Source organism: Rhinolophus hipposideros (assembly GCF_964194185.1).
Source record: "Rhinolophus hipposideros genome assembly, chromosome: 8".
Lineage (NCBI taxonomy): Eukaryota > Metazoa > Chordata > Mammalia > Chiroptera > Rhinolophidae > Rhinolophus > Rhinolophus hipposideros.
The window spans coordinates 45,775,788-45,801,226 of record NC_138054.1 but is presented as its reverse complement, the minus strand read 5'-3'; the positions used below and the strand labels follow the sequence as shown (position 1 = coordinate 45,801,226).

The 25,439-nt window shown below is 39.6% G+C and overlaps 1 protein-coding gene across 3 annotated transcripts in view; it reads right to left on the bottom strand.

Moving 5' to 3' along the window:
- Positions 1 to 25,439, bottom strand: part of WLS (Wnt ligand secretion mediator) — a 99,233-nt gene that overhangs the window by 40,933 nt on the left and 32,861 nt on the right. For 2 of the 3 annotated variants that reach the window (XM_081056337.1, XM_081056339.1), the window contains exon 2: positions 18,831 to 19,103. The exons of the other annotated variant lie outside the window; for it this stretch is intronic. In XM_081056337.1, the coding sequence (XP_080912463.1) occupies positions 18,831 to 19,103 (273 nt within the window). The remainder of the gene's footprint in view (positions 1 to 18,830; positions 19,104 to 25,439) is intronic. 3 annotated transcript variants of the gene reach the window in all.

The window sequence follows — 25,439 nt, the reverse complement described above, 5'->3', positions numbered from 1 at the left end:
CCCAAGGCTATTGACAGAACCAGTTGGCACACAGGCACTTAAAATACCAGTTCATGTTCCATCCAGTCCCAGAATGGTTAGGGTATATTGTTGACCAATTAACTGGACAACGTAAAGGGGAAAGAGGGGAGGGAAGTCACATTAAGAGGAAATAAAGAATTATTTTATGGTTGTCAAAGGTTCCCTGGGGCCCTTGCCTGGGGTAAAAGTTAAAGAGCTTTCAACATGCTCATATGCATTCCTACATCCCATAGGGGCACTGCCAGTCAGCAGGGTTTATTTGGGTAACCTCAGAAGGAGGCCGCGAAGACCAGTCTCCTCCCAGCCTCCAGCCGACATGTAATCTGGGGTTATTTATGCCAGCGTTCCTTCCCCAATCAAAAACTCTCTGACCTGGCTTGTATTTTCTTGACGCTTTTAATTAGGGAAATAACAAAACAAACTCTGTCCTATATCCATGGTTAGGTCTGGCAAAAATGGACTCAGCTAATTATAAATTTGGCTCTGGCTGTTTTCTCAAGATGCCCTACAGGCCTGGGTGTGAGTAGTTATAAAAATGAATGAGTACAATTATTTCGCAAACCAGCCTAACAGTGTAGTTCACATTACCTCTCTCGCTTTTCCCCATCACGTCAAGCATTCACGTTGTGGAGAAATATTTTCCATGTGTAAGAAAACATTTTCTGAGTATTGTCAAAATGGTCCCTTGCTATATTCTGAAGCAATTATTTCCTAGGTACAGTCAGCTGCATGCAATACAACACCAATCTATGAAACATGATTAGGACAAGGGGGAACACTTCTCACATCAGGCCCTTTGCAAAGTGACATCGTCTCAGTTAGGAAACATCCACTTATCCCTATCGTACCCTACTGTCCTGCTTAAAGGCTACCCATTTGGACAAGTAGCCAGAACATCAATTGTTTTGCAAACAAATGAATCTGAGGTACCACAGAATATAGAAAAACTACATCTGTTGGTGTTCACCAGGTTGTAGAGTATGTCTGTCCCCTTGCCCTGAGGGGTCTCATCTGCTCCTAGGATGCCGGTCACCTTCTCAAGTTCAAATTTCCCTCCTGAGTTGCAAATCTGCATGCTCACTTCCCACTGTATGTCTCTACTGTACTTCAGTGTTTCAGAAAGCCTAACTACTCAGTTTGCTCAATTCTCTTTGCTCATCAAATATTGTAGGTTTATTCTCCCCCATTCCCCAGTGCTACTCCCCTTGTTCAGGGCCACCATCGTCTCAGGCCTAGAGGACTCAAAACACATGCCCCATTCCTCCCTGTTTTTCACACTGTAGCCAGAGAGATGATTTCTAGAATACTTTTAATGCCATTATTATTGTCCTTAGGCTAAGGTTGAAATTTCTTAGATGGCATAAAATACTAACATCTGGCTCCCTCCTCCTGCCACACAGGCTGGCCACCTTAAATGTAGCCTGCCATCCCAACTCCAGCCATGGAAGATGGGTAAGAGCTCAGGCTCTGGAGAGACACAGCTTGGGACTTGGAGACTTGGTACCTGTGCAATGTGGGCAAGTCACTGAATTTCTCTCTATATAAAATGGAGCTAACAGTAACAACCGTGTCCTATGGTTGTGAGGATAAAATGAGAGAACGTGTGAACCACTCAGCATAGCCCTGGCATACAGTAAGCACTCCGTAAATGCTGACTGCTGTTGTAACACTGCTACTCTAGGCTGCCTACACTTGGTACACTCAGGATCCTTGCTGGCACACCAAGTTTTTAAAAAGTGTCCATTTTGCAAGGGTGAATTACAAAAGGGTTTCTTTTCCTCTGGGCTGAAGACAGTCCCCTGCAGACAGTGCTTGGCAAACTCCACCAGTACCCAACTAACTCCTGTTCATCTTCTAGAATTCCAGAGATTCACTCCCACCTTCCCTCATCCCTAAAACTTGATGAAGTGGCCCTGCTCTTGCTCCCACAGCGCCCTGTGGGTCCAGCACTTATCCTACTGTAGTGCAACTACCTGACTACTGGCGTGTATCTCTCCCTACCCACCTCCCACTTAGATGGAGAGGGTGCTTAAAAGCCAGGGACTGCCTCAATCCTGTTCGCAGCTATCTCACCCCTGTCTTTGTACAACAGATGCTTATTAAATATTTGCCAAATTAACAAATCTCATCTTTCTTTCTCTAAGTACTCTTGCAACCCCAAATCTCCTCTGTTGCTTCTTCACCTCTACACCACACATGGGTTGTCTATCGCTTGCTCCATTTCAGTGGCATTCACCTTCTTGCCCCACTGCCTGTTTTCCTTTCCCTACACACACACACACACACACACACACACACACACACACACACACACACTAAAAAAAGAGGGAGATATTCCTCAAATTTGGCCCAATGGCCCCATCAAGAAACAACATGCCTGCTCCGTAGGACTGGGCAGAAGGGGGGCGTTTAAGGGAAGTGACCCTGAGGGAGGCATTGTCTTGCTCTCCCTTGCATCTAAATTACAACATGGGTTTGCCCTAGTGTTCTGCTTGAGAGGACTAGTGGGTACACGGGAGGAACCAGCATTGAATGACGGGGCTAGAAACCAAAGAGTTTTCTGACCTGGTCTTGAGTTTAAAGGTTAAATAAAGCAATAAAAGGGTGGGCCTGTGAGGTCTGTATCATGCCTACCTAAGACTATAGGGATAAGAGAATAGATGGAACTACTGGTGAGAGATTCCAGGGAAGAAAAACTGTGCAGTGCTCATTTGGGGATAACATGTCAGGTCTCTGGTAATCTACCCAAGCCTACTTTTCCAGGACTAGAGAAGCAGGCCCTGAGGAACTGTGAAGCCATAATAGCTGGCACTGCCACAAAGATGGCATCAATATACCTCTGAAAACCCTAACTCTAGACAGACTATCCAATTCAGTTCATTTTTCCCTCCACCAGATATTTTTAAGCACCTACAAGTTTCCACGCACAATAGTGGGGGTAGAAAAAACATACAAGGCAAAATCAGTGTCCACAGTGAAGTGGGGAAGGCAGGCATATACATAAATAAGCATACTCCCAAGTGGGTAATGCTACACTAGAAGCCCATATAAAGTATATAATCAGCACAAAGACGCCAAGAGTGCTAGGTAAGGGGACAAGGAATATAGCAGAGAATACAGGATGCTCTGGATCACCTCATCCAGAAGAGACGATGTTTAACTGTGAATCACAGGATGAGTAAGAGTTCACTAGGTGACAAAGTAGGGGAAGGAATTACAGGCAGAGGAAGCCACATGGATAAAATGTCATGGAAGCACAAAATGGCATAGTGTCATCAGGGACAAGGAGTGGACGGAGCACGGAAGGCTGGAGAGCAGGGTCTGACGACAAAGGGAACAAGTTTGTTCTGAATGCTGCAGCATTTTATTTAGAAGGCTGTGTAAGCACGGAGGTCTGGCAGCTGTGTGAAAGGCGGACTGGGGTTTGGGGTGGGACAGAGAGATCGACAGGAAACTGAGCCCACTGGACTTACACAGTTCTCAAGCATGTTTAAGATTATTTAATCTCATAGAACAGAACGACCTTGCCTGTTTTCCAAGGAATTGAAACTCAACAATGAACCAATCTTTTCCTAACAAAGCTAGAGAAATCAGAACCATCCAAGCTGGCAAGTGTTAAAACACTGGGAAACAAATGTGGTGACAGCTCTTTCCTATTTTGACCACAATCAACATAAATGTGGGGAGAAAACAAAACTTGACAGCCAAGGGAGGAAAACACACAGTGGCTTCTTTGCTTTCTCCCCAGGACACCATCAGTGCACAGTGTATTTAGAATAGCTGATTTGATGGTTATGAAAAATCTACCTGCTTCTCTCTCTCTCTCTCTCTCTCTCTCTCTCTCTCTCTTTCTCTCTCTCTCTCTCTCTGAATGCAATTAGAGAAGAGAGCTTCATTCACACTGAATCTAAAAATAGACGATGGCGGATTTCACAGACTGACAGCTGCATTCTCATACAGTAACCAGGAAAGGAGAGGGGTGGCTAATTTAACAACTCCCAAAACAAACAGTGCAGAGAAGTCCAGGATAAAGAGAAAACACAAAAGTCACTTCTTCAAAGAACTGAAAGAGGAATGGGGTCACCGTGTGGCAATTTATTAGTCCTCCCCAAATCCTGATGAAACAGGCTAAGTATTTTGCCCAGATCGGCCCAGAGTCCTTCCGACAAGAGCTGTGGTAGATGAACCTGCTAAAGGATTCTAAGCAAGGTCAAACAGAAGGGCTGGACTTGCCCTTGTAACTTCTTCACATATCACCTGATACCCCCAAGCTAAGAAAGTCACTACATTTACTAGATAAGATAAATGGGTACTGTTTTTTCCCCTTCACCATATCTAAATTACACTCTGCTTAGCCTGGGGCAGAAAAAAAAAAAGTTATTCAGGAAATAAATGTGGATCATTAAAGGGGAGAAACCAGGTGTCTCAAAGGACTGCACCATTTCTCTTCCTCCCCTCAGTCTGCCCTGCCCAGGGAGGGGATTACGGTTGGGCTTCAAAAGAAACAAGGGAATGCTTGTGGACAGGAAGCAGACCCTCTCTGCAGCTCTCCCACAGATCTGTGTAGGCTCTCAGGGCTGCTGCCAACCAGCTAAATGTCAGATCACGGCAGCCCAGCATTCCCATGCCACACTACCTCCATTGCCCTGGTGACTAAGCTGTTTCAACAGCTGTGTTATTGCTGGAGTCAGGCCAGTGTTACTCACACAGAGTATTTGTTTCACACAGCTTATGTGGGGAATTACTGCACTCGGGGTTTGGGGTTCTATTTGCAGATCAGGTCTTCCCGTGATCAATCAATCAGTCAGGGCATTCCCTGGACCCAAGCTCTGAGCAGCAATAGGACAATATTGGGCTCCCTCCCGGGTTTCCAAAAGATGGACAAATTCATCATGCCACAAAGAGGGTGGAGAAGGCACGCGCGTCTGCGTGAAAGTGGAAAGGAAGCATAAATGAAAACCACGACCCTCAGTTGAGCCCCTGGAAGACCTCCACTGCCCCTCCCTCAATACACGCCATCCCCACTAACAGCAATGTTAAGCTGGTTCCCTTTTCTTCTTTCATTCCATCTCCTTCAGTCTTCCCCGGAAAAGAACATCTTTCTTTGCTGGTAATATTGGCACCCCCTTTGCCTCTGTTGGTTTCTCTATGCATTTCTCCACAAACTTGCCCCTGAGTATCAGGTCTAGGCAGCGTTCTCCTGGTCGCTCCTCCTCAGCCGCTGGCCTTCCCGTCATCACACCACTTGTGGTCATTTGTATTGCTATCACTTCTGAAGCAAGATGGGCCTGTTGCTTCACTCACACCACCCCACATCTCCACATTACTAGTCTCTTGCTCAGCATGGTAGATACTCTAAGTGCTGAACCAATCAACCCAACTCCCTTACACCGAGGAGTGATGGAGCAGGGAAAAGGCATTGCACCTGTGGGGAGCACCAATTTTTATTTCTAGTCCATTCTAGGCTGCATCCACCTAAGAGCCCTATTACCCTGCTCTCCCTCCTAAGTTCTCACCAAAAGCGATCGGGCTACATTTTCTGACATTGAAGAGACTGCAGAAATGTGAGTTTTCTTATGAAGGAAGTCTTGTATTTAAAACAAAACAAAACAAAACAATGATCCTTAAAAGCTCACATTTTTGAGTGCCTACTACGTGCAGACATTTTCAAGGACACATAGATGCCAGCCAGATATAAATGTTCATCTACAGACTCAAAATGAGGAAAACGAAGGCCATGGTCACATTGCTAGTATGGAAGGGAGGCAAACTATTAACTCGGGTTTGCCTGACTCCACAACTCAAGGTTTTTTCCCCATTATGTCATAAGGAAAGAGAGTTAGGAGACCTGTTTCTTGCTCTAGGAAAGCCACTAATTAGCTGTACAATTTGAGTACGTTGCTTTACATATTCTTTCCTTAAATACTGAAGTGGAATCATATGATGACTAAGGTCCTTCTATGCCTCACATTCCATGAATGTAGAAATCTAAAACACCGCCAGCTGATTAACTGCCTTCTATACTTGAGGCATGATGACAAAAACAAAGAATAAAACAATTCCTGCCCTCAGGGCACTTATAATAGTGTTAAAGTGACAAGGGATAAAAACTTGAGTTCGACTCATGTAAGAGTTAAACAGTAACAAATACAAAATACCAGAGTACATGACAGTACCTGAGAAAAAACACTGTCATAGTTATAAAAGGACAATAGTGTATTTCAACAATGGTTTCTCTTCCTTTCCCCAAAATATCTCGGTGCTGCGGGCAGGAAAAACCAGCTACCAGAAGGGATCACATCTGTTTCACAGGAAAGCTTTGTTTCTGACAAGTTTCGTAAAGGAAAAAGTAGGCTAGAACAAGCTTTTTATTTCCAACCCACCTTTTCTTCATTCCCATGAATGAGGAGGGGATACAAATGAGAGCAGGCAGCCAGGGAGAAAAATAATATGGCTGGTGGTTCCTGACCTCCTGGATTCCTGCCGTCAGAGAAGCCTGAGAGGCAACATTTAATTGTGGAAAAACCAGCCTTGCTAGCCTCTTATCTTTTTCCTCTGTGACTTAAACCCACAATTACTGGCAACCCCTAGATTCCGAGTCACTCAGCTGGTGGTGGCAGCGATGGCTGTGTCTGTAGCTGAAAAGCAAAAGGGGAGTCAGATTTTACCTGCCTCCGAAACCAGCCTTGTGCTAACATAGCCCTAACCCAGCTTTATGACTTCTCCCATTAAAAAGTTCACAGATGCCCTCCCGTTGGGAATACCACCAGGTGAGAAGTCCAGATGAGGAAAAAAGAGTGAGAAATGCGATTTCCAGCTGCTATATAATTCAAAGGACAAGCTATGAGTCTCAAATCCTGAATTCCACATTTCATTTCAGCACTAGATACGTGATTTTTCAATTCCTTTTCTTAAGGATCAAACTCCAAATTTCTTTGCCTGGTCATCAAGGTAACTCACCAACTGGCCCTTCTGTCTTTCAGGAGCTTATCTTTTCTCTCCACTATGGATTTCTTCTACACCCTAACAATAAATGGGCTTACTGTCCTTTACAAACAACATGTTATTTCAGATTTTCGCCGTAGAAAAATGTTCAGATGTTAGTTCTGAATTTCTCACCTGCAAACTAGGTGACCTTGGAGAAGTCACTTAACTTCTATAATTTCAGTTTTCAGAGCTTCAAGAGGTATAGTCTCTGCTCCCATCCTGAATTATTATTCTATTCTCAAATGTTATAATTTATGTCTTAATATGTTTATAGTCAAATAAAATTAAGTCATGCCTTGTAAGAATATTCTCCTAAGGATGCTGAAAATTTCCCACATCTTCTCTTTTAAATGGGTGTTCTTCACCCTTTTCAAGTGATCAACATGATAGTTGTCATTCATGGGGTCTACCTATATCATGAAGTTGGAGCCCTTACTCTGAGATTCACGAGCCTCTAATCCCATAGATGACTTTCAGGACTTCAGTAGAAACATGAATACAATATGTGTGAATGAGGCCTCCAAATTTCAAAGATTTTTGAAGTCAGATTTTTGAAAAACAGATTTTTCTTCCAAGGTTAAGGTCCTTGATCCATAGTTCAGAACCCCTGTCCTGAAGTAGTGAAAGGCCTATGGCCAGCATTGGCCCAGGTCCCTGCTGCCTCCTATTCTGGGCTTCAACCTTCTCTCTAGAACTCACATTCCTCCTCTCTGCTCAAATCCGAGAGTAATAACAACTCATCTTTAGTGTGTACTTACTACGTACCGAGCACTTAGTATGGAAAAGCCTCATCTGCATTCGTCTAGTTTAATCCTTAAAACAATCTTATACGAGTGTTACTACAATTATCTCTATTTTATAGATGAAGAAAATGAAGGCCAAAGAAGTTCAGAAACTTACCAAAGCTCACATAATTTGTAAGTGGCAGGTCGGGGATTCAGTCCAAACCCTCAGGCTTCCCTTTACAAAAAAAAGGCTGCCCTTGGACTGTTTATTTGCTATCAGACAGTAGATAGTCACAAATTCCACCATCTACTTTAAGACTCCCCCCATAAAGCCTCTATTAAAAAATTACCTTCTTAGTGAGCTAATCATTTTCCCTTCTGTGTTCATATAATACTTTGGGCACTTGGCACTGAACACATTAGTGTAATTTTTTTTGTTTCTTTCTCTGTGAACTAGCCTGTGAGCTCCTAACTAATATTTTTGAGTACATCTTGAGTATTTACTATGCCTAAGGCTGTGCTAAGTATGGGGACACAAAGATGAACAAGATATAGTCCCTGCCCTCAAATTTCAGTCTTGCACGATAGAGAGAAGTAAACATAGATGGGCTGTGAGGTTTTTTGAAACTGCTATTATGAAGGACATAGCACTATACCTTAAATCCTAAATAAAAAAAAAAATGCTAGCATCTACTAGATACCCAATACATGGCTACTGAACGAGTGAGGAAATTGGGAAGGAGGGCTCAGAAGCTGGACTGTTAAATTAAAAGATCTTCCATACTTTTATGAAAACTCTTTGGTTATTTATACACTGACTCACCTAAAAACTGCTTCCTGTGTTGGTGTCTATGATACATTTTTTAATGTCAGACTAAAAATACACTTCCAGTACACCAACCCTGTCTGCCTACCCAAGGACTAGAAATGAACACACGGTGACATGTAACAAAATAAAATACAAGAGAACTCACTCATTTCAACACTAAGCTTATCCACTGACAAAGGGGTGTGCGTCCATCCCAACTGAGAGGCGTATTCTAAAATGGTTCACACTTGAGGGTCTCTGAAGTCACCTATTTACAAAGCTGAAGGGATACTCATGAGATTTTTATAGAGCCACAGACTCTTAAGTGAGTCACAGGCTCTCGGCAAAAGAGTTAGAATAAATGGAATCTTAGGGGTTCCAGGGGTTCCCGCTTAGAACAAGAAACCACACTATAGAACCATTGAAAGACTTGTGGCGGGATCCAGGTATTAGGGCCACAAGATCACTTTCATTTATAACCCTTCTAATTCCCAGCTGGGAGACTTTGGACAAATCATTTAACCACTCTCATCCTCAGTTTCCTCATTGTGCCAGGAAGAATTGTTGAGATGACCAGATGAAGTAAAAGTCAAGTTGTCTTAATCAGAAATGCTTTGGCTGCAAGTAACAGGATTTTACCCACACGAGCTTACGCAGAAATTAGCTGGAAGGACACAAGGGTCCCTCAAGAAACTCATGGATAGAAAGTACTGACACACTTGATGGACTGGAACCAGAAAGAGAAAACTGTCAGGAAGAAAGTCATCACTTACAGTCAATCATAATTATACCTTGTGGTCTTTCATCTCCACTTTCTCTTGGAGTTTGGTTTTCCCACTCTGCCAACCAATTTTCTCCACTTCTCTATGCATGTGGTGAACGAAGGCTGCCCAGACAGCCCTCAGGACTTTTCAGTTTAAGTGCCAGTGAAGGTGGGCCTAGAAATACTGAATCCCAACTTCTGAAAAAAATGAGAATCTGATTGTTCCCCCTTGGGTCAAGGGCCCATCCTGATGCAATCACCTGTGGCTAAGGGACTGACCATGTGGCCAGCTGCCCATTCAGTAGGCATTGTGGAAGCCCACTCTGAGGGAAGAGAGATAAGCAAGAAAATGTGGTGAGGCTAAAGCTAATGGCTGGCAACAAAGACAACCACCAGCATCTCTGGTACAAAAGTACTTGATAAAGAAATTACAGCCCAATGCAAGCTGTCTCTGTGGTCATCATCATTATGATTCCCCTCCACCAACAACCAGCTTCTGTTGATTACTACCACTGACAGGCTGCTCACTACTTAAAGACACAGCAGCCTTTTCATTGTTGAACTCCAATTATTAGAATGCTTTTCTATGTGACAGCAACTTTTTTTGTTAAGATACTAAATTTAAATATTTTCAATCTTCCCTCAAAACTTTACCTGGAAAGAAGGTACAATTTTATTTGTAGGTCAGGCCTGGGCTTTCCTTTGTGGTCATAATATGCATAACCAGGAAGGCAGGAAAGGAAGATTCATTGGACATTTTAGGAAACAACCTTGATCAGAACAATTAAAAAACCAGAACCTCTTCTTCTTTTAAAGAATTACTACTATCTCTCCTACTAACACCATTAATAAAGCCAAAGAGAAACTGGAACTATTTCTAGTGTCAGTGTGTAGACAGTAAGTAGAAGTGGAGAGAAATGGCTTTTTCCAATATAGAGCCCCTGGCACTTTTGAAAGCAGAATTCTGCCTTGCTTAACAAAGGACTTTCCTTCCTGCTTCTAACTTTCTTTTGCTTTGGAAAGCATATTCCAGAAAACAATTTCACTTCATATTTTCTTAGGTTACCCAAAATAAAGGGATGATTCCCCATAAAATAATCTCACATTAGCTATGTCATGATTGACTGACATTTAAACAATGATAAGAAAACCCAAAATTAGAAGAAGAGGGAAAAACACCAAAATACCTTACGTATATAATACTGGGGGCACCATCCAGGAATCTGCTGCTGCTGGCTACTTTGCTGTTCACATTTTTCATTGATGTCACCCAGCTTTTATTTTAGTAACCAGGGTATACTTGTTATGGATGCAAAGAGAATCTCCTCATTTATATTCTAAACTCAGAGCAGGAAATGAGACACGTGGGTGATCTGCAGCTGTAGCACTATAAACAGGACCGGCCTACCCCTTAGTCTAGATTTGAGACTACACTACATTCCCTAAACTGCAGATTGGGAGATTTAAAAAAAAGAGGAAGAAGAAGAAAGAAAAATACACCATTTAAGAAAGACCAGTGTAACTTCTGTCCAAGAAATTAGAGGTTGTTGTTTGGTAGCAGGCTCGCCGACCTGGATAGGGTCGTGTACTTGCTGCTCTGTACCATCCACCTACCTACTCGGCTGATATACAACTAGAGGACCCTGCTCTGTCTCCAGCCAGCTGTGCTACAGAGGACAAGTGTCCCTGATTGTAAGGTTTCTTCATATGGTAAATTAAAGGACTAGAGTTTTTAACATTTTGAGGTCAAGCACCTATTTGAAAACCTGACAAAAGTCACAAGCCCTCTTACTCCAAAAATGCATATAAGTAAATAAGACTCAAATTTTACACAGCACATGAGGAGGCTCACTTGGCTCTTGAACTCTACCCATCGACTCTTGGTTGAAGACGGTAAGAACAGCAGCACTCTAAGTGTCCAAAGTCCAGTGTCAAAAGTCTGTGATCACACAGCAGATATTTAGTAACAACTACTGCAAATGATTCAGAACAATAGATCCGTGTTTTTGTTAAGACTAGAGACCAATACGATGTACTTTCCAATGCTAAATTGACTAAATAAGCCAATGGATGACAGAAAGGAAGTGGGAGGGACTGGATACAGTAAACCATAAACATTAATAAAAAAAATATTGGGAAGGTTTTAGAGGAGCCCAACTCTGTTTCTCGATTGGATTTTTTCATTTGGAAAGACATACCACAAAACCACTGAGGCAAATAGAAAGATCCAGACGGCTTTATAGTGATGCTGTCCAAGTAAGGGGCTTACCAATCATCACACTGAAATAAAACAAAGCCAACAGTTCCCATGCTCCGGCCAATATAAACATGTTCACAAGGGTTAATTCTAAAGTTGTGCCTGAAGGTTCCCTCAAAGGGAAAGATAATCTACGAATGAGAGGGAACAAACATGATGTCCTTAATCTTCACTATGTTGGGTTAATCATCAAAATGCAGTCTTCTCCCATGATTTTAGTTTTTTTCTATTCCAAGTCAGTAGGTAAGATTGATTCATACTAGTAAATTCCAGGACCTAGCCTTGGTTTCAATGGGCACATGACTCGATAAGAAAAAAAATTGGCCATGTAAACCCATCCTGAATACTCACAACCTCCCTACCTTTTCCTCCCTACCATCACAAACCCAATTCCATTTGAATCTCCTGGATCTTTCTGGTACATTCTAAGCTTATTCAGCTTATCTTTTTTTCAGGGAGAGAGGGTAAAAGGAAAATTTAAAGTTTTTATTTCTGCTCACATTGACCGATAGAGGTAAGTAAAGAAATTTAAAAAGTAACTGAAAATCTTGGTGACTCAAGCCTGCAATAAAAATATCCAATCAGAAATGTTTCTTATAAACAGAGACTATAACATAGTCATGAATCAAAGAAGGTCTCTTTTGCCGGAAGGTGGGGGAGTGGGAGGTAGAACTAGATTTCTTCTCAGTAGTTGTTTCAACATATTTTGTGAAAGGGGATTATCTGATGAAGCAGGACATTCCAGTTGTGTGAATACCATGTTACCAGTGATCTGTTCCATCACAGCATTTGTAGTTTTATGGTGTATAGAATCCTCTGCCCCATTCAGGTCTCTTTGTGGACCCTTCCCAAGAGGCATCTGGAAACACAGAATTAAGAACCATGACTCTCGCCTGATGGCTAATAATAAGTTCACCGAAAGATCCCCTGACTTTCTTTCTTCTATAATTCACCTCTAAACATTTTGGATAATGTGACCACTTATTTTTTACAGTTAACAGATTGTTCCCTTATTCTAACTGTCTTCACGTAGAGTCTACTTAACATTCCATTATAGATGCACAAATGGAAGAGGGGAATCATTTCATAAAAAGTTATGCAATTTTATCCCCAAACATTCAGCCACCTAACTTGAAAATTGACTGGGTAATAGTACCATTCTAATTATTTTTTGATTAGGATTATGTTTTACAGAGATGTTTTCAGTTTGAGAGAAGAAAAATCACTCATCAGTTGCAGAAATACATAATTCCATCATTTCGTGTAGTCATTTGCAATAATGAAATAAGCAAGACTTAACACTCACTTGTGGAGTATAGCACAGGGCTCAAAGCAAAACATAACAACTTCATTACCCAAGAAGAGAATAGACTCCCTGGCTTCGTCCATCACACACAATTTACCAGTATTTCTTCAGCCAAGGGATTTTCATACCCCTGAAAATCCTAGATTTACTACTCAAGACAGAGAAAACCATCTTGAGGCTTTCTGCCAATGAATCTCAGTGCTTCTATTTCAACAGCCTGTAGATTTGAAAGCTGCATAGAGATATGTCAAAAAAAAGAAGGAAAAATAAAAGAAAAACCTCCTTCTTTGATCTCTGCACCCAAGTTCCTCAAAAGAAACCCCATGGAGAGTTGGAGGTTATGCTCAGTATGTGACTTGCGGTTGTGATCAGTACAGTGACAGTACCAGTGGGTACCATGTTAGCCAACCCAAGCACACGTTTCACAAATACATACATAAATTGAGTGACTGACATAACACTTTAAAAACAATGAGATACGCCCACTCTGGAGGATATTTCAAATAACAGAATTTGGTATTACAGAAAAACCTAGCCCCTCACATAGATAAGCATTCATTTTTCCCAGTGATTAACCAGACATCAGATGTCTAGGCTGACATTTTTCTGATGCCCTTTTCAGTCTGCTCACACTCCCTCCATCTTCTAACTCTTTGGAGTAAAAACTGAAGTCCTGTGTCCCTTATAATTCTACAGAAACAACATGTTTGTGCCCTTGACAAATCGGTTAATTCCATGCCTCTTAAATATTCAAGAAAAAGTCAGCAATGACCTACCCAATCATAGATTTCGACAGATAGGTCTGCTCAGAATTTGTAATTGGTATTCACTGAAAGGTCAATTACTCCTATTTGCAAGCATCTCTAAGTCTCAAAATTCTCTTCAATCTGCCTTCCTTCCCCAGATCTTATAGACAGACTATTATTTTAAAACTATCACCATTTAAAAGTTGAACTGGCTACTATTATTCATTCTTATCACCGATGACAATTGTAGGGATTAAAAATGTTTATTTTTAAAAGGTGAAAAGTAGGGGTTTTGTTAAAAATTACTTTCTCAAATATAGGTTACTTTTTACATAATATGCATGGAATATCTTCTTTCTCAATAACATATTCACATTCTCTAGCCACTTTTGTTACTGTAAATTACCCTACAATCGCATCATTTCTCCCCCAAAGGATCAGCCTGATTAAATCTTGGAACTAATGAAACAAGGACCAGCTTTTAAATGTTAAGTCGATGTTTTTCTAGTTTCTAAGGGCCAAGTTCTAGTTTCAAAGGGTTTGTACCACCTTCAATCAAAAGGCTTAAAAGGAATAAACATTTAACTCCAAATAACGAAGAGTCATTTAAAATATACAGTCCTTAGACTAATTTATCTGCTCAAAGATCTTTTAAAAATAGGTGAAAACTACTCTCATATCATGAACTTGCTGCAACGATGTTGCTAACCTTTTTTGCTATCAGAGGGATTATTCATCATGAATTTGTGCCAACTGGACAGTTAACCAAGTTGACTATTTGGAAGTGCTGAAAAGGCTGCATGAAAAAGTTAGATGACTTGAACTTTTCGCCAACAATTCAAGGCTCTTGATCACGACAAGGCACCAGCTCACATGGTCTGTGAGGGAGTTTTTAGCCAGTAAACAAATAACTGCATTGGAACACCCTCCCTACTCACCTGATCTGGCCCCCAATGACTTCTTTCTTTACCCGAAGATAAAGGAAATATTGAATGGAAGACATTTGGATGACATTCAGGACATTGGGTAATATGACAACAGCTCTAGTGGCCATTGCAGAAGAAGAGTTCCAAAATTTCTTTGAAGGGTGGACTAGGCACTGGCATCAGTGCATAGCTTCCCAAGGGGAGTACTTCAAAGGTGACCATAGTGATATTCAGCAAGGAGGTATGTAGCACTTTTTCTAGGATGAGTACGTGTGTATGTGCCTCTGTGTGTGTGTGCCTCTGTGTGTGTGTGTGTGTGTGTGTGTGTGTAGTGCCAAAAAATTATACACATTTTAAGGAAACTTTTAAAATTGTAATACTCAATATATACCGATAACAAAGATGAATACAAGTCACGTTTGACTTCTGCAATTACAAGAGGTGCTCAAAGTGGTTACCATCAGCGTCCAGACACTTCTGATTATGGCAAACTACTGCTTGAGCAACATTGACCAAAGTGTCCACTTGTATACATTTTTTGGCACTCCTGGTGGGTGTGGGGTGCGTGTGTTTGTGTGTGTATACAAACATGTACATACATATATGAAATGCCAACTTTAATTTCATAATCCATACGTGAAATCTCTTTTCATTATTTGGAATGTGAAACTCACTGACTGCCTAGGAATGCTTAAAGGAAAAATAGGATTGGTCCTGCCTTTTCCTTACATTTGAAGTAATATTATTACAGCTGAATCTTTGATAAAAAGGAATTCATCCACATATAATAGGATATCATTTACCACACTCCCAGGCTCTTTTCTCCTGAACCATTCATTTATTGCTGTCAGAAAGGCATCAAACAATGATAAAATACAAAAAGTGGACAAGCAGTCTCATGCATTCCTAATACATGGATAAGAAGAAAACCTATCATCTCATATATATCATTATATTTAAAATATAGGTATGTATCTATATCAGTGAGCACAGACAGAACATCACTCTTTAATGGATACCTTTTTCATTGTCCATAAACAAAGGTATAGAGAATTTAAAGAAAAAAATATTCCCACAAACCCAACCCATAATCTCATACTGAAATTAATAGCCCCCACCCACTGCTACTGCTCAATAAAGTATTTTTTGATCTGGTTTTCTTGATGGCTCTATGGTTTCAGCTCTTTAATACATTTATTGAAGGGACTATTATCTATCTTGTTACTTTTTTAGTATGCCATTATTAAATGCAGGCCCCTCATGTAACAAGAACTTCAATCTTTTTTTCACTACAATCTTTTTCTAGATGAAGATAAAACATATTTCGGAGCCTAACTACACATTCACACTTCATTTACATATAGAAATGTTTTAGTTAAAGCGTTACCAACATAAGCGTTTTTGATGTTTAGGATATTTGATAGGAAATAATTCATCTGTGAAGTTACTAAGATATGTAAGTAACATTTCTGACAACCAATTAGAATGTGTATGGCAGGGGTTGCCCCACACATCCAACAATTCTCAGACACCAGCAGAGTGTCTTACTATTCAACTCAATTCTTACACAATCTATCTGGGGATAGAATCAGATTCCACAGATTAATGGTGCAGTCCCACAAGACTTCAGATGCCAATCACAAGCCCAGGTTGTCACCTGTGCTTCTGACTCACTGGTTACATATCAGAGGTTCCCACGATCACCTCGTTGTATTCAATTAATTTTCTAGAGCAACTCACAGAACTCAGGAAACCCATTTACTCACTAGATTATCGATTTATTACAAAGGACATGAATCAACAGCCAGATGAAAAGATACATAGGGTAAGGTCCAGAACAAAAGAGCTTCTGTCCCCGTAGAATTTGTAGAATTTGGGGCCCGGTAAGTGGAAGTGTTTTACTTCCCCAACCTGGAAGCTTTCCACCCCTCCTCCTTTTGGGTTTTTATAGAGGCTCCATTACATAGGCATGATTGATTAAATCACTGGCCATTACTGATTCATTCAACCTCTAGTCCTTCTTTCTTCCCCAGTAGTGGTGTGTGGGGTGGAGGAAAGTTTCACCCCTCTATCCTTGGTTGGTTTCCTTGGCAATCTCTCCCTATCCTTAGGTGCTTTCCAAAAGTCACGTCATTAACATAAGCCCAGTTGTGGTGGAAAGGGGCTTGTTATGAATAATACACTGGTTTCGCCTTTATGTCTCCGAACCATTACAGCATGGGATCTTTCTTTTTGGTAGGTTTGTGTCTGTTCCCAACCACCATCTTACCTAACCACTTACAAGAACATTTTTTGTTCAGTCTTGTATCCTCAGTATCTAGTGTTTAACAGACAGTTGGAACTTACTAAATTCTGAGTGAATGAATGAATAAACGTGCTATGTAACCAACGAACGAGTTAAGTCAACAGGCAAGAGAATGGGACAGGGAAATACCACTTGCATGCTTCAGGCTGTTGTGCAAATCTGGACCATCATATCATCTGTTCCCTGTTCCTTCCAGCTAGACTGCTTTCTGTTTGCCTGCACTCTCACCCTCAACTCCGTGTCAGGGTTTCCACTCTTCAACACTCACCTCAAATATCTATCTGCTTACCTTTACACCACACACCCTCATGCACACACATCAAGGCACCTTTCCCTTTCCTTGCTCTAAAGCCTTTTCTTTATGCTGCCACAGCCTCCTGGGCATACATACCTTAGTTGCAGCACCTAGCACATCATACTATAATGACTGGTTATTTCCCAGTCATTTTCACTTGACTATAAGCCCCTTGAAGGGCAGCATCTTTATCTGTAAATGCATGTCTAGCCATCAGTACACTGCCTGGCAGTAGTGGGCACTTAAAAAACATTTTGAAGTAATGGGTAAAATCTTAAAGGAATGAGGAGGGGAAAGCCTTCATTCTGGAAAATTATCTCAACGTAATCTGTTTGATAAGTTGGGTACATATACTGCTACAACTTCTAAACAGAGTAAATCAATATGATTGTATATAAAGATTATTGAGGACATAGGAAAATTACAATCAGACAAAGTACTTTAATACACGGGCAGGCCCCAGGCAGAGTTGTCTTCAATAACCCTTTTTCTCTATCCCTCTGACCCCTGATCCTGCTTCGATAAAAAATGTTTTCATCCTTCTCAGCCTAGGATTGAGAAGGGTTACCTATCCTATCCCCAGATGCCACATGTGGCACTGACTCCCAGAAATCACCCAATAATCTCCTTCTCACAGAATGCTTGTATGCCCCATGCCCTCAAGAGTTTTAGTCACAACCGGGTAAGCTAAAAAAACCGAATCAAACCAAGACAAAACAAAATACAAAAACCTGGTTTCATGGGAAAATGAATGCTCATGGGTTAGTTCCCGTTTTGACAGGGATCTTTTTCTAAGGGGATGGCTTTACTCAAAGCCAACTGGGAAAAGACATTTTGAAACACGGGACCTTTAGAAATCCTTAAATCACTCTATTTGGGTGAGCTCTGTCGTGGTGCCAGAGAGGTGAAGGGGAGCAGGATCGGTCACCCTAAAATGTGCCATTTTGGCATGTGGATTATTTTGAGCTGAAGGCAATCGAGACCCAGAAGACTCAAGAAAAACTTTTACCTCTCCCTTAACTGCCTACAAGAATTTAGATAGGGGGTCTGGCATAAAAAGAGAACTTTATCGGAGATAACTTTTTATCTGAAAGACTTATCTGCACAGAAGGGCAAACTTCGAATTACTGAACACCTGCTATATCTTATCATCCTGTGAATTATTTTCCTTCCCTTTTAAACCCCAGACCTCTATCCCACTCCTTAGCTTGGGATGGCATATAAGCGTCAATTACCCAACTTTCCCATGAGTCTCATATCTTTGGGGCTTCCTCATGTATGAAATTAAATTTGTTTTTGTGTGTGTGTGTGTTTCTCTCCTCTTAATCTGTTTTATGTCAATTTAATCATTAGACCAGCCAAGGGAGGAAAGGAATACTTTCCACCACAGAGGTGACAAAGTTAGGGGAGGGTTTGAATCCTCTGTAGCCTTCTGACCTTGGGCAACCTTGCTGATGTCCAAGATTTATAATTGCAAAATGAAATAAATGACCTCCCTCTAGAAATTGGTGGGAAGATGAAATGGGTTAAATATAAGTAGAGTACTCAGAAAAGTGCCTAGTAAGTAGTAAGTCATCAATAATTGTTGGCGATTAATATTATCATTTTACTGTTAGTAGATCTGGCTCTGACAGAACCTGAAGAGAGAAAATCCTTAAGGTGGGAGAGGGAAGAGAGGACAGTGCACTTACTGATTTGATTGTTCAGCTTGAATGCAATGTCCAGCTGCAGGATAAACAGCATGAATTGGAACCAAGGACTCATCTCCATGTTGGGGAGGGGAATGTGGACAGAAAACACAATGTCATTGGCTTCTATTTCCCTTGGAATTGCTTCATCGATGTCTCGGATCTTTTCACAGTGGTTGTCTCCCCAAGGAATTAACCATTTTGTCTTGTGATGGTTTTTATGGACATCCACGCATTTCACTGACAGGTAGGACACCGCTGCTGTGGGCCCTGGAGCTGAAAAGAGAATGTTTGAATTTCTGTTTTAGAAAAATCATCCACTGAAGTGCTCATGTGTGGCTAACATTCTTTCCACTACTGTCTTCTCTCCATTTTTCGTACTGCCTTCTATAATTCAGGATCAGTAATACCTGGGAATCTCCCAAATCTGGGTGAGGGTCTTTCAGTGACCTCCAGAAGTGTCATCAAGTATCCCCAAGAGCCTTCCTGTTGTTATTTATGGAAAGAATATATTTGTAATCTGTTTGGTTCAATTACCTCCTCACTCCAAACAAATGTCACAAAAATAAATGGTGCTCCAGTTCCCACCTACCTGAGGACTTGGAGAGCTCTCATGTTCCATAGAACACAGTGTCTGAAGTCAGAAGACCTGGGTCTGAAGCCTAGATGAACAACTGACTCTCAGTTAATCTTGGGCAAATTGGTTAAATCTCTAGTATCTTCAGGACCCTCATCTGAGAAACAAGATGGTTGGTTTCTAAGATTCAACCAAGATAACTGATTTCTAAGATTCTTAACTTTAAAATTTTACAACATTGCTTTTGATTGAGAGAAACAGCTATGTTAGCCACAGATCCCCACTTAGAGCATTATCTATCAGAGGGTGAAAACTCAAACATTGATACTTCAAAGATGTACTAAAATATTATCTATACATTTCAAGAGAGAACATCGCAATTACACAATATAACATTAAAAAACACTATTTTGTGATTATAAAATAGTTATATAATTATAAAAAATCTGAAAAATACAGAAATTTTAAAGTGGAAAACAACATTTATCCAAAATCCCACTAGAGGGAAGTAACCACTGTTAAGAAAATATCACAGTACTATCTATCTTTTCTGAGTGTATAATTAAATAAAAACTGCATGTGAATTAAATTGTATGACTTTAAAATACATATTAATATTAATACGTATTTTTACAAAATAGGATCATACCATACATTACATACAAGGTGTGATCACAAAATATGGTGAATGTTTTAATTAAAAAGAAAAAAAATTACCGTAAAAGACACATTGGCATTAATCCCCCGCAAAATACTCCCCCTTGCTTTGAACAACACACTTATCCCATCCTTCTTGCCACTTTCTGAAGCAGTTCTGGAAGTCCTCTTTCGTGAGTGTCTCTAGTTGCGCTGTCACGACTGCCTCTGTCCTGAATAATTTTGACTTTGAGAAAGAGCCAGAAGTCGCACGGTGCCAGATCCAGTGAATAAGGTGGATGAGGACACACTATAATGTTTTTATTTGACAAAAACTGCCGTACCAAAAGTGACGTGCGACACGGAGCCTTTCCGCTGTGATCACAAGTACAGTGAAGACTGCTGCCCAGTGCCATCCAACAGAAAGGCAGGGATCTTCAATAGAAGAAGCGGTGCGTCGAACCTTAGTCACAGTATGTGACAAGTTTCAACTTGTTTGGTGCAGTCAGTTGGGTGTGAACTATGGTTGAGAGACAATGTGTTTTAAAGTGTGGCGTAAATCATCCTTCATCATGACAACGCTCCATGTCACACATCGCTTTCGGTATACGGCAATTTCTGTCAAGTAAAAACATTACAGTGTGTCCTCATCCACCCTATTCACTGGCTCTGGCACCGTGATTCTTCTGGCTCTTCCCCGAAGTCAAAATGATTCAGAACATAGAGGCAGCCATGACAGCGCAACTAAAGACGCTCACGAAAGAGGACTTCCAGAACTGCTTCAGAAAGTGGCAAGAACGATGGGATAAGTGTGTTTGAAGTGAGGGAGAGTATTTTGAGGAGGATTAATGGCAATGTGTCTTTTACTGTAATAAAATATTTTTCTATTTAAACATTCATTGTATTGTTAGTTTTGTAGCTTTGTAGTTTTGTACTACAAAACTAGTATTCATAGTTTTATAGCTTTTTTTTAAATTCACTTAGAAAAGCAGAGTAGCACTGTGATAAGTAACACCAGCTCTGGAGCCAAGTTGCCTGATGTCAAATCCTGGTTCTCTCATTTCTAGTTGTGTTATCACTAATCCACTCTAGGAAAGTTTGAGGTGAATTACTAAACCTGTCTGCATATTAGTTTTATCATCTCTTAAATGGCAATAATAATAATACCTACCTTTCTGAGTCATTGTATACATTAAACAAGTTAACATATGAAAAGTGCTCAGAATAGTGCTTGAGCACATAAAAAGTATAAAAATTAGTGTTAGCTATCATAAATGTTTTCTATATAATTAATCAGTCACATGATATACCAAATTTAATTTACCTACACACCCCTTAGTTTGTAAAGGTTGTCTATAAATAAGAGTAATTCTTTGCCTAATATTATTTGTTAGTAATTTATCATCACTTTTCTATTTGCTGTTTAAATTTATGGCTTATTTTAATATAGAGAAGTTTCAGATTTTATATAGAATCTCTCTTTTCATTTATGCTTTTTCCATGCTTTTGTCCTTAAAGAGACCTTATTTTTATCTTCAAATTCAAAAAACAACCACTTTCATTAACTTTTAGTTATTTTTATCAATTTCATTTTTAAAAATATTTAAATAGCTGATCCATCTGGAATTTGCTTTGCTATAAGAGATGAAGTGAGGTCCTACTTTCTTAAATATTCTAAATATTTAAATTTTCTTTACTGAACAGACTCTCCTTTCTTGTTGATTTATGACATCACCTTTATCTTATATATAACAATAGAGGTTTCTGGACAATCTGCTCCATTTCATGTATTGAACTGTTGATTCATGCCCAAAACAACATTGTTTTGAGTCTTGTAAATTCATGGTTTGTATCAATGTCTGACAGAGTAAATTCCCTCCCCTAATCCATTTCCAATTTATATCCTACTGCTGGGATTGTCATTGAAATTGCATTAAATCTATAAATTAATGTGGACAGAATCAGCATCCTCTCGCAATATTTACTGTTCCCATCCAAAACCTGATTTTTTTTATATCTCTTTGAAATTTTCATAGTTTCCTTCGTGTGGGTTCTGCTAGTGCAATATATTTTTTAAATCAATTAATAATTTTTTTTCTGAAAGTAGCGAAAGGAATACATTATAAATTACAATTTACGTGCATGGTTTAAATATAGTAAATTCTGTGCATGTTCTTTACATACTGTGCTTTAAGACTATTTATGAGCAGAAATCAGCTCTTATTTAATAGAGAGCAGATAGCAACTGAAGAAATATGTAACACAAGAGGAAAGTCACTTAGAAGGAAAAGTATTATTAATATTTTGCCGATCTCCTAATGTTCAGATACACATTTTTTTCTACCCCTAAAAATCTACCCTAATGGTAAATTTTGAGTAGTACAAGGTTATGTTTGCAGAAAATTGTGACAACACCTCCTAAAATGTACCCGAAAACACAGCACTACTAAACTCTAGCTGGAAGTTCTTTAGTGTAGAGTCAAGTCCTGAACACTGCAAACATGGACTCACACTGATCCATGCCAGGGAAGTTTTTCTTTAAAACTCAGAACTGTACATTTTACACGTAATCCATCTATACTGAGACATTGGACTTATTATTAGAAATATGAATCAATCAAACGTTGGTTATCCTGACTCAGCTAAATAGCCCACTGACATTAAAAAGACCAAATGGCACATTTAACTCAATCCTTTTTAATGTGGTTGGAGAAATAAACAGGGAGACAAAAGTCATGAATTCTATTTTTGGCTAACATGCTCAAACTGACTATTTGTGGTAGAAAATAGTTACTGCATTTTAAAACTTCTATTCTTCCAAAATGAACCTAACCTTTCTTCATTTCTTCTTCTTTTTTTTTTCCTTTTGAAAAACAAGTCTCTCCCTCCTTAGACCAAAATGAAAAACAACTAGCTGAGTTCCTCAGCTAAGCTCCAAAACCACATTCCAAACTTAATAACAGAGAAGCTGAACACTTTACGGGCATAAAGGCTGCATTTTTAATGGACACAGTGAACGCCTGCCTTTGTAGAGGCCTGAATTATTTTCATTCTTTCATTAGTCTAGTGTTTCTTACATAAAGGGAAAAAATCCCAGGAATACTAATAGTTTCATAAAGATCATGGCAATGAACTTGGAAAAGTCTCAAATGCATTTCAAGCTATATTATGAGTATTACAAACATGTTTCTTCACTTATTAGTCCTCTAGTCTCAAAAATATTTGCATACTTTAAAAACCTGAAAATATATTCAATATTTTAAATTTTTCAAGCAGTGCTCAAAATAGTTGTATTGTTTGAGAAAGTAAACAGATATTCAAACATGGACAGTAAATGTTCCCCCAATAATGTATTTATAGCTCAAGACTCCTACCCCAGTTAAGAGTGCTCTAGGTGTTCTTTTATGTAGAAAACTTATCAAACTAAAACTAAAGCTTATAGCTAATAGCTGGCTAGAAGGTGCTTTCATTAAATTATAGTCAAAATTGTGACTATATGTATCACAAAATAGTGCCTAAAATCAAACAAAGTTTGATTTCTATTGTTAAATTTTTTTAAAAGTGTGAGTGAGGCATTTTATTGTAAGAAAAGAGTGAAATGGAAGAAATTGAAATTAACTGAAACTGTTGAAGAAGCCACAGTCAACTAACAGGTATATGGAATGAAAGCCTTATACAGAAACCAGTATGGTTCTAGGGATTAATAGAGTTTGTATGTTTAAGAAGGGGCTAGATGGATTCAGGTCAACAAACTAAGTCATGTTTGCTCAGGTGAAAGCTAAAAATAACCACTCCTCAATCTTCCTAGGATAGTACAATGTAATATCACTCAGGGGCCTCAGCATATTCATAAATGTTCCCTCTACCCCACCTGTGGCATTTAGTTGAAAAAGAGTGGGCCAAAGCTACTTCTGCATCAGTATAATTTATTAGACAGAGCAATCTAGCCAAAAATGAATATGTCCAGGCACTGTGGATTGGTTCACTTCTGGTACGTTAAGATAGCATTTATACTATATTCAGAAGTCATAAAACCATAAACTACTCATTGAAACCTCTGGCCCATTTTGAATTACGTTCTCTTTATTATGTCAAACATAGGCCATTTTTTCTTTCCTTATCTGTATTTCAACAGTATTTTGGGTCTCTACCTTTCCACTACGGTACAAGAATTATGAAATATGATACTATATGACATTTAATTTTAAAGTGCTATTAAATCAGTAAGACTTATAATTCTGGGTTGTGAAAAACTGCACAAATACAACTTGAAGGCCCTTTGAAAATTCAGTGACCCCTCAGTTATATGCATTATTAAGGCTCATACTACATTCAATAAGTATGTCTTGAGTACCTACTATGTGCTACTCACTGTTAGAGGCTGAACTAACACACACCAGCCATGTGGAATATATAAATAATGGGGGAAATAGATAAAAAAAATAAATAATTATAGGAAAAAGTAATTATAATTGTGGTGAATGCTACATTTATCCTGACATTACCTGAGAAAGGGCTACAGTCAGATATTTGGAAAGTAGAGAAAATGAATTCACGAGAATGAGGCAAAAATTCCATTCATCATTACAATGTAAACTTGAATAAAAATGTAAGTGAACAATGACTAAACCTGCACTTCTTTTGGAAGGATATTCATTGACTCCAGTCAGCTTCCTGTTATGGCATCTCAAATGGCTGTCCAGTTTATAAATTACTATCTAGCCAACCACTACCTCTATCATGCTCAAAGTTGAGTCAACATCAAATCATTAGCCCCTACTCTCTTCAGAACCTGTAATTAAAGAGTTGGACAGAGATGCAAGACTTGGTTGTCTCCTAGAAAAGTTAAAATTAAAACAAAATGCTGACATGACACATGGTCTCCATTTAGGCCAACACAGACTATTTATTTCTTTGCTTTATTCGAGAGAAAACAATTCCTTTAGCAATTATCTAGGAGTATTACTATTATGGCAAGCACTGTGCTAACTAGAGACAATGACAGTCCCAGACCCCAAGTTGCTCACAGTCTAGTGTGGGAGGCTGAGAAGTTGGCAGAGAAGTACATCCTGCTTGAAACTTGCTCTGACAGAGGGGTATGTACAGGACACAACAGTTGGAAAAAGGGCTGGGGGCTAGGGAGCTGCTTGCAGAAAGCATGGACTTAGACTTGAAAGAGAGCTGGTATTTGTTGGGGGCAGGGAAGGGGGACAGACAGCCAAATGTGGAAGCAGAAGGCACTGAAGAAGAGCGCGTGCTGGGTCACAGGATACCTAGACAATCACAGTGTGTTCTGCAGATGTCTGTTTGAGCATTACAATTTTTTAAAAAGATCATTTAACAGGTAGAAAATGTAGCACCACTCCTAACTTGGTGTCAGCCCTTTGCTTTTTCTAACC